The sequence below is a fragment of the Sinocyclocheilus rhinocerous genome, unplaced genomic scaffold (assembly GCF_001515625.1).
Source record: "Sinocyclocheilus rhinocerous isolate Xijiao unplaced genomic scaffold, SAMN03320098_v1.1 scaffold612, whole genome shotgun sequence".
Classification (NCBI taxonomy): domain Eukaryota; kingdom Metazoa; phylum Chordata; class Actinopteri; order Cypriniformes; family Cyprinidae; genus Sinocyclocheilus; species Sinocyclocheilus rhinocerous.
In genome coordinates, this window is record NW_015625585.1 from 549047 (window position 1) to 559794 (window position 10748).

The 10748-nt window shown below is 40.5% G+C and overlaps 1 protein-coding gene across 3 annotated transcripts in view; it reads left to right on the forward strand.

The window, feature by feature from the left end:
• The window catches only part of LOC107753815 (ETS domain-containing transcription factor ERF-like), a 39156-nt gene extending 31502 nt beyond the window's left edge, over positions 1–7654 (forward strand). For all 3 annotated transcript variants that reach the window (XM_016570085.1, XM_016570068.1, XM_016570076.1), the window contains 3 exons: positions 3203–3318; positions 3421–4358; positions 4441–7654. In XM_016570085.1, the coding sequence (XP_016425571.1) occupies positions 3203–3318; positions 3421–4358; positions 4441–4998 (1612 nt within the window). In that variant the 3' untranslated portion in view covers positions 4999–7654. The remainder of the gene's footprint in view (positions 1–3202; positions 3319–3420; positions 4359–4440) is intronic.
• The last annotated feature ends 3094 nt before the right edge of the window (positions 7655–10748 follow it).

A 10748-nucleotide genomic window follows, 5' to 3' on the forward strand; every position in this document is an offset into this window, starting at 1 on the left:
TGTGGTGATTTGAAGACATTTGCATATTTTGAGAGCGCGAGCGCTGATTCACTCACGCTGTTTGTGAAATTACGTCTGACACAAGGTTTTCAAATTACTTTCTAAGTTATTTAATTAAGAAATATGAAGGCGAGTACCTCACCTTCAGCATTATAATTATTTCACCCACGCCGGACAGAGACTGAGACGGTGCCGCTGCATGTCGTGCCAAACCTTCTCACGGCAGGCGCGTCATCAGCTTGAGATCGTTTTTTTGAGATCGGCCTTTTTAGAGACCGCCGATCAATCATCCCAAAGCGATTATCGGCCGATAGTGATCGGTAGCCGATCAATCGGAGCACCCCTAGGCTCTATACTTGCGCTGATTTCTAGTCCCACACAGAACAGATTTCTGCAAAAGTTTGATTGCATAGTGTTTTTGAAATTCTACAAATCTTTCATCCTTTGTATTTTTGTTCAGGCAAACATCACAAATATACTTGGGTTTAAGTTTTTTTTTTTTAAATGATTAACCTAAGTTCTAAATTTTGGTGTTTAACTTGTTTGTGCAACCTCTTTTGTCTCTGGCCAGTAAGTAACAATCTAGCAACCAACCACAATACACTAGCAACACCCTGGCAACCATGGTAATTTGCATGATTGGTACATTGGTACTGAATGATTAATATTTATATGGTCCTTTAAAGAGGTCATCGGATGCCCATTTGATATAAGTTGATATGATTCTTTAGGGTCTTAATGAAAAGTCTATAACATACTTTGGTTAAAATTTCTCAATGGTAGTGTAAAAAAAACAAATTTTTTACCCTGTCAAAATGAGCTCTGTTTTTAGCAAGCCATTCTAGTCCATGTTGCTTTAAATGCTAATGAGCTCTGCTGACCCCGACCCTCTCTTGCGTGGGGTGATGAGCAGTACTGTTTACTTTAGCCGCGAAACTTCCTTACTAGCACATATTAGGAAAGGCGATTTGCAAAGATTCATAAAAAACCCTTATACTCTCTTCTGTAGATGAAGCTGATCACGAATGATTCGCGCGAACTTAAGACGCATTTAGGCAGATCGGGGATCGGCGCATTCCCTTCAAAACGAAAGTAAGGTTAATCCTCTGCGTCTTCAGCGGCTCAGATGTCGGGAGTAAATGACGACTGCTATGTTCATTATTACATCCAACAACAGAACACCTCAATCGCTTAATCAGAGATGTTCTTGTCTTCCCCTGCACCGGAGTCGCCACAGTGGCGGACAGCTCACAGCTCACTCAGGGCGGGTCGAAGGTAAGACGGCCTTGTCAATCAACTATCATGGGAGTGGCCTGTGCAGAACTACATCACTCTGACAGGAATCTCAGAACAGTCTGATTTGAGAAAGGGGATTAAAAAAAAACTGAAGGATTTTTATCATTATAGGGTGGATGTGTACACACACTTCCAACACACAACAAAACAACAAACAACAACAAAAGTGAATTTTGCATCCGATGACCCCTTTAAGGTGCATCAGTAAATCTGTGGTATTAGCATGGTACATTTAAAAAAAATGGTAATACCATCAGACTCTGTAAGTATATAATTGCATTTTAAAAGAGTTATGAATAAATGTAACTTGAAGAGATGGTCAAATATGTACACTTTTGGCTAATTTCATCATGCTTTGTTCAGCTACCAATAACAGTACTTTCAATTTAGTTTACCGATTTTACTAGTAAATCTATTCTGCAGATTTTTTTTGGGGAAAATGTTTGAAAAGTGTTCACATTCAGCGTGAATCTAGTCATTTGGGAAAGAAAGGCTAAAAGGCATTCTCTCTCTGCTCACTCTTTTCATCCATACCTAAGAGGTTGCACGTGTTCCCTTAATTTTCAAACACCATTCAGACAGACTTCAGGCTGCACAGGCGTCCCATTGTTGAGCTGTTGAAAATGAACAGACCAGACTGCAGGCCAACAGACAATGCAAAATAACATGTACACACTCGTTCTGTTTACCTGATAACCTGATGCCACTTGTAGACCATCATATAACCAGACCGTTGCTTTCATAATTGATGTCGTCCGTGTTAAGCTCAGTTAAAGTAAACAAAAGGTCATATGGATCAGCCGTTTTACTCAGCAGCATATGTATTGCATGTATGTGAATGTCTGCACAACACGCGTGTGCAAATACAGACACGCTTAAGAGATCTTGTGCTCTTTTGAAGCAAGTTCAAATGCACTTCAAAGAGTGTTGTGTATGTGCCCTTTTCTCTGTTGGTTGAGTATGTGCCTGTGAACTTTTCAGTGCCCCGATTCACACATCATTCATTGTATATCACAATCATGTCTTCTCACACATGTACTCTCCGCACCCTCAGTGACGTCTTAATTAAACACATAGAACCCATAAATCATCTCAACATCCAAAGCTTTAAATAGCCATGAAGTCATGTATCTGCTCTGCACATATCTAAATCTGTTTGGTTGAATCCTTTCATGTATGGGAGAAAATTAACATGTGTGTTATATATAATAACCTTCAGTGCTCCTTAATGATACAGTAATTTCGTCAGGCTTTAACTGAAAAGGGTTTGGTTTTTCTCTCTTCGGAAAAGTTGGTCTGACATTTTGCTTCCTGACAGGTGCTGCATGTGATCATTTCACATGTGTACACCACTTTACAACAATTTTGGCTACACAAAATTAAAATTAAGAAAATTTGTTAAGCATAAGAAGCAGTGTGCATGTGATCTGATCCAGGTCAATTGGATTTAATATAATCTGCCGTTTAAATTATTATTTTTTGTTATTGTAAAGCCAGTCTAACTAAAGAAAAAATGTTTACTTTTAATATTTTTAATAAAATTTTAAATATTAATATTGATATTATTTATGGAATTTACAGGTATTCAGAAGCTAATTTAAAATGAACAATTTGGGTTTTCTGTCCCAAGTTTTCAGTTTAAGCCAAGAATTTTCATTTTTGATGCATCACTTATTGCAAGAGAACTATGTTAATGTGTTTGAAAACCGATCATACTGTTTTTATTTGATTAAATGTGCAAATTCAATGCTTCTGTTGTAACCTTTTAATCTCTAAACTGGTCATTGCCTTTGCAAAGTTTAAGTGCAAGAATGTCAAATACATAAAAATGGGTGGCCTTCAACAAATAGTGACTCCTAATTATTGCTTTGGCAATTGTGTAACCATGCCAACACTGTCTCCACAGATACTACTACAACAAAAGGATCTTGCACAAGACCAAAGGGAAAAGATTCACCTACAAGTTCAACTTTAACAAGCTAGTGCTGGTCAACTATCCGTTCATTGACATGGGCTCTGCAGGTGAAGACCCCAGCTTCATAAACTCAATCTTTCTCAAACCCACCCATTTAGTTTGATGTACAAAGTAAAACAATTATTAACATTTCTCAACCTTTCTCATAGGTTCTGGTGTTCCACAAAGTGCACCGCCTGTCCCATCTGGTGTAAGCACTCATTTCCGCTTCCCTCCATCCACACCATCGGACGTCCTCTCTCCTAGCGAGGAACTGCGCAGTCCTGGTGTCTTCAGTGCTGTGCCTCGACGCATTGCTCGTGGCTCTGTCTCCGACTGCAGCGATGGCACCTCCACCAACTCAGAGCTTGAGGAAACTGGCATAGCTCCTGGTGATGACCGCCCGGCCGACCGTGCCTTCAGAAACCTTCTCCATCCGCGCTTGTCCCACGACTCTTTGTTCCGTGTCTACGGTGCACCGCCAAACCCAACTGGGCTCCCCAGGAGCGGGCCCCATGGGCCCCCACACAGGGTCCACCCTGAATCCTTGTCTCCATTCCCACTGTCCCCTCTCCCAGGCCCGGGAGGCTTGCTGGTTCCTGCTCTTTCTCCAGCTCTCTCCATGACCCCTACATCTCACATGCCCTACACACCTTCTCCATCCCTGTCACCCATGCTAGGCTCCCACTTCTCATTCAATCCAGAAGACATGAAGCGCTACCTGCAGGCTCACACTCAGAGTGTCTACAACTATCATCTGAGTCCTCGTGCGTTCTTGCACTACCCCAACATCGTCATCCCCCAGCCCCAGCGCCCAGACAAGGGACTGGGAGGGCCAGCGGGTATAGGTCCACACTTGTCAAGTCACCCTCTGCACCACCAGGCTGAGGAGCCTCATCTATCTCCATTCAAGTTTAAGTTACAGCCCCCACCACTGGGTCGCAAACAGAGAGAAGGGCCAAACCCGGCTGGAGCAGGACATGCTCCAAATTCTGGAAGCGCTACTGCTTCCTTCTCTTACAGCAGGGAGCCTGGTTCATCCTCAAACTCTGCTTCATCTGGAATGATGACCAATAACTCAACCCCAGCTGGTCCACCAAAGATCAAGGTATGTTCACCTTTAAAAAAGACTACACTGTAGCTCCTTTGAAAATGGTTTTCTGTAATGCTCATTTTGCTTCCTTCTGTAGGTTGAGCCTATCTCAGACATGGAGTCGGAGGAAGAAGTTGAGGTCACTAACATCAGTGAGGAGGAGCATGAAGATGACGAATGTGATGTCTTTTCCCCTCCCCACCCCAATGGTGGCCTCGCCCCTCCACCCAACCACGATCGCATGACTTATGATGATGATCTTGAGGAAGACGTCTTCAAGACCCCAGCTGCCCCTACCTCAGGGGTTGGGGCAAATCTTTTAGGTCTTAAAGCAGAACCCCGAGAGCTAAACCTGGGCCAGGGCGCTCCCATTAGCCCCGGGGGTACACACTGCATCCCTCTGAAGCTACGTTTTAAACGGCGCTGGAGTGAGGACCAGAGAATGGAGGCGGGAACCGAAGAGGCTGAGGACAAGAAGAGCAGGGCAGAGAGGGAGGAAATTACCCAGGAGGTGGAGCCTAAACTGGGGAAGGAAAATGGAGACCGGAAGAGTCCGGACACTTTGGCTGCACCCCTGGGGACGGGCCAGAGGAGGGTGAGCTCTGAGCTGCAGCGAGCGACAGCACAACTGTCTTTAGAAAACAACATTTTCTGAAGAGGATGTGGTTAAACACAAACTTACCAACACAGAACTGTCCTCCTTAAGGGCTGAAGGCAACTGTTGCTCTTAAAAGTTACGTGAAGACCATCCATTCAGCAAGTTCAGATGCTCAAACCACCTTTCAGACTTCTGTACATGCAGGTTCACTCACTTCAAAATTTTGCAACACTAAAAATGATTAATACTGACATCTTTTTAATGCATTTTAAGTAACCAGGCCCCTTTCTCAAGTTTAGCCAGAGCCACTTGCTTACCAGACCCATTCCTTTTTGTTTGCTGTGTTAGACTAACATCATCCCACTAGTCTCATTGAATTCTTTTTTTGCCCCTAGAAGCTCTCTGTTAGGATTTAGGGATCAACCCAATACTTTTATTTATTTTATTTTTTTTAAATAAAGAGATTACAGAAGTGCCTAAACTGGACGTTGATGCACCTCTGTAAAATCTGGGTAAAGATGGTGGTGATAAATTTTTTCAGTTTTTTTTTTTGGTCTTGTCGTTCATGCCCTTGAAATGTAGGGTCACAGGCAAGTGGACATTGACTTTTTTAAACAGACACTCTTTGATGAAGTGAAAAATGCAGGAAGGATGCTGGCCAACCCCCCACTCCCCACTCAATCATAGTTCTCAGACTTTGCGATTACAGACGCTCTTTCTTGTTTTTTGCATACCAAGATTCAAGTCCCAGACTTTTTGCAGAACCAGCTTGCCTTTCGCTCTCAAACCAGGACCTTCATGTCTCTGTCTTCAGAGCCATTAATGCTAGCGTGCTATCAGCCTTCACTCCCGGCTCCGGACACCAACTTTACCAGCTGTCCAGCAAGCTCAGCCGGCTGACGGGACCACTCAACAACCTCTTAACGTATCTTAACACATGTGTATATACATTGGGGGATTCATTTTATATATTTTAGTCCATCTTAATGACCACCAGCTGGATGACAAATTATAGATCACATGATTATTCTTTCTCCAACATGTTATTTATTTATTTTTCATAATGCAGTTGTAACGCTGAGGGAACGTAATAGGAACGTTGGGGCAACGTATCAGAGGGCGCTTTATGGTTTTAGCTTCGTAAACATCCCTAAAACCACTTAAACAATCCTGTACACCCTGCTGTTTTGTAAAGAAGGCAAATCTTCATGGTTTGTTGGCGGTAAATCTCAGGCATACCTCCCCACATCCCTTTCCGCTATCCAACAGGTTGTCTTTGAATATAAAGCCTTCAGCTGAACAAACATTGTGCCTTTTTACAGAAGCCTGACCGCCCAGTGCTTTTAAATAGGTTACTTTATCGACACGTACAAACTCACATAAAGGAGAGGCCTTAGAAACATGACCTCAAACACTGCTTTTATGCCTTATTTAGTTTTGTACCTTAAAAGAAACTATCCTAAATAAGATTTGCATTTAGAGTCCATATATTCTCACTTTATTGCACGATAGTCATATATATTTGATAAAAGAACAAACGCTGGTTTTGATACAAATTATATTTCAGAAGGTAAATCTATATGGTATATCTATGTAAGGGGGATGTTTAGTTTCAGGGCCCTACAGTGCTTTACTGTGAAAGAAAAGTGTTGTTATAGACAAAGTTAAACATAACTGACCAATCGTTGAGAACCCCGAATGGCACAGCTGTACTTGGCCTTATAAGGTCTACGTATAGTTTTAACTCGACCCGTCACATTTGCGTTCTCCATCTCAGTCTCTCTGCAGTGTTTTAGTTGTAGGAGGCTGTTCTTTATCTACGATGATCAAGATTGAACAGGTAACACATCCTATTTGGCTTAGCGTTTGGCTACGGCCAGCTCCATTTGTAGCAAAATGCAGGGACTTCGTAGTCAATGACGTCCTCGAGAAAGGGACCTCACTTCACCAAACTGTCAACTAGAAAGTGGACATTCAGCCTCTTAGCCCTGATCTAAGGAGGAAGTATAGGACCTGACACACTTAACACTCATTTTTTCCCCTCTTTTTACTTTTTTGGAGTTTGTTTGGCGGCCTTACACCGGTTCAGTATCTGTATTTTAACTGACAGCTGCCTTATTTGTTAGAAAATACTTTGTTTTCCTCTCATTCGCTATTTGATATAAAAAGTGCTGTTTTATTATACCTTTTTTGTTTATATTACCATTTATCATTTTAATGTTGATATTATTGCTGGTATTTCGTTTGTATCCCTTACCTGGATTTTAACCTGTTAAGATGAACATTTTAATAAAGCGTATTCCTGTACCCTCTTTGATACCATGATATAAAAGTGCTCTGGCTTTGTATTATTGCTGGTTTTTAGTTGTAATGAAGAAAACCAGATGAAGAGGGAGGGTGACATTATGCTATCACATTTTTATTTTAATGTCTCTTTTTTTTTTTTTTTTTGGTTGTGTACATATATAAATATATATTTTCCATTTTGAGGGGATGATGTAAGAAAAAGACAAATATTTCTTTGTGTTCAAGGTCTCTCCTTTTGCTTCTTTCTTAAAGCTTTCCATCTCTTTCTCAATGGTTATGTAATACTTTGTAAAGAGAGGCGAAACTTGATGTTACAAGGAACCATGTATACTTTAGTTTCTCATGTGGTTTCTTTTGCTCTTGTAATTAAAACTGTAATCAGGGTTCATTAAAACAGGTAAAAACGGGATCTGGATTTTTCGTCCTTCATTTACTCCCGATTTTTTTTCCTGTTGATGGTGTCTTGTATGTGGTAAACACTTAGAAATGCAACTAATATTTCAAAATTTTCATTATACCATCTTTTAAACCTCAAAAAATTGAAACTAATAATTATCTCATTAAATCTAACTCCATTTAAAACTAAATCAAGAAGTTCCAGTAATTAGAATGGCAGATTTTCACTTAATATTGATATAATGTGTTTTATTTGGAATAGTACTAAAGTGACATACCGTAGTAATACCATGGTATTTTTGGACTAGTTGGAACAAAAGCTCCTAAACAGGAATCCAGGCCTGTACATGCACACATAAACACGTGTTTAAGGTCTTTTCACGTTACCTGTGTACTCTAGTTGTTGTGCTTCAGTAGCTTCAGTTTGAAACACAAAAGAACAAGGGCTGTTATTCCAGATCCTGTTTGAGCTGAAGCGAGATGCAAAATCAACCAGGATTTGCTTTCCTAATGAAGTGGAAATTCACGCTAACCTTTCTGCACGAACCAGGCAGCATTTGTGAGCTCAACGCGAAACGACAATCTTTCGTTTTAGAGAGAAACCTGGAATCAAATATATACTAAAATAATTTCCTCAGTTAGGCTGCACTTGGTTAACAAAGTACCGTGCAGACTTAGAAAACTTCGAATTTGAGAAGTTTATCCACTTGTAATTATTTATAAAACAGCGCCCTCTGCCGCTAAATGTTTTCGTTCACTCTTGTTTAGAAGCGGAACTCGAGTCTCTTAAAGGCGAAGTGTCTTTTTTTTTTTTTTTTTGTTCTAGTTTAGTAGTCATCATTAATCACTATTTTTTGCAATTCTGTTTGGTTCCGCTAGTGGTGCAGAAACAGTTCACCTTTGAGCTAATGTTCATATCTTCTCTGAATAAAAATGAAGCTCCTTATCTTTCACAGCAGTTCAGTCGTGATGTTAATATGTAGGCCAACCCAGAAAGCTAATGCCATGGGTTTACTCCAAAGCGTTTTTAAATGACCAATTTAAAGTTTAAATCAGAATTTAAACTTAAACTGTATGCAAGTAATGAACAAAGCGATCAAATCCCAAAAGTACTATTTTTCAGGTATTAAGCAATTTATAATTTCTGATATGGGTAATATTAGTGTTCCGGAAGCCAAAATTATATGTTTGATAATGTATCTTAACACATAAAATACCACACACCCAAAATATGTACCATGACATTCAGCGCAGGAACCACGACTATGCAAATATCACACATTGCATATTCGGTCAAGGATTTTAATCACTTTGCACCATAGAAGTCTGATTTCTTTCTACACCCTGAAATAACAAAATGCTTTACAAAAGAGAAGGGGGTGGAGGAGTTGGGGTCACACACTGCTTGATTGACAGCGAAGGCTGAATGCTTGCTGTGAGGGCTAGTTGACCTGGTAAGGGTAGGTCAAAGGTTAAGTTTTGCTGGAAAACCAGTGGTTGGTTGTAACAAGGAGGCCTAATTTGTCTCTGATTGTGATTGTTTGTGTGTTTTGAAGAGGCAGTGTGTATCTGTGCTATTTGACTTGATTGATTGACACTGACTGGCTTTTGACTTTATTTAGGCTAAATGTATCCAAATAAAAGAAACCGAGAATACAAAAGAGATTGCAGTTGAATAGCAGATTATGTATAAATGAGACATAAATAAATGTTTTAAAATTAATTAAATAATTAATAAAATAATAATACATATTTTAAATAAAAGTAGTTTAAATATAAATAATATTTTAAATATATGTATACAGGGCCTAAAATTTACACTCGCCAAGCGCCAAATACGAGTAAAAATCGGCGTTGGCGACTGTTATGCCGAGTTCACACTGCACGATTTTAGCCCAATTTTTCACTCGCCGACAGGTTTTGCGAAATCGCCGACAAATGCCCGACATCGGAGGCAAATCGGTGCTCGTTCACGCGAGTGACAATCACGCATTGTGAATTATCAAAGATGCAATCTGAGGGAGTCGTTGACGCCCGTGAATTATTTAGCATGCTAAATATCTGGAGCTGTCGGCGATTCGCAATCACGCTGTGTGAAATGAGTTCTGACTGAAAAACACATCGGCGATGACCTACAGCCAATGAGAGAACAAGATACAGGGCAGCGGGAAGTTCGGGGAGGAGTTATATGAAACGTAGTTTGCGGACCAGTGTTGCCAAATCTGCGATTGCCGCCGGTTGTTTTTTATGTCAGCAGGTTGAAGCGACCCCAATATAATAGATATATGAACAATTATATCATACAGAAACAAGCACAAACACTTGCTTGACCCAATAGTATCCAACTGCAGACCCGCAGCACCAGCAATTTCAGAACCACAGCCACAGAACCGCAGCCACAGAACCGGAAGTGAGGGGCGGAGCTTACTTTTTTTTTTTTTACATACGGTTTTTAAGGGGTAATTTGCTTTTAGTACACACGATACGTCATACTTTATGTATGTATGCATTTTATAATGACATATTAAGCATTTTAGAAACATTAATCGCTGCATCTCCCTCCTGCACAATCTGTTTTTCTTTTTGTCCTTGTAGCTGGAAATCAGCTCACAGACAATTTGCGGGCTATATATATTTTTTTTAATAATTCCAGTGTCGCTTGAAAATTCCGGTCTGACGCACGCGGGTTCTCGCGTTATTTCCTTATGTGTGAAAACAACGGCGATCCGACGAGTTTGATAATCGTGCAGTGTGAACTCGGCATTAGTCGCCAGTTGCTGGCTTTTACGAATTATAACAATGCAATGAAGTGAAAACAACAGCCAGTTTTTAAAGAGATTCGCTGTTTCTGACAATAAAATCTGCAAATAAAATAATCTTTTCCGAAGACGATCATCGTGATTAGCTGTTCTGTCATAAGCGACAAGAGCGAATCGTATATACACGTAACGTTACCCTGAGCCGCTTCAGACAGCTCACCAGTAGCGCTTCAACGCACGGCGGTTTTGGCGAGTTACCTTGTAAATGTAGTCTTAAATGAGTTATAACGTCTTAAATGACCGTAAAGAGTTGGGAGAAAATCGGATGTGTGTCAGATCCGCGTC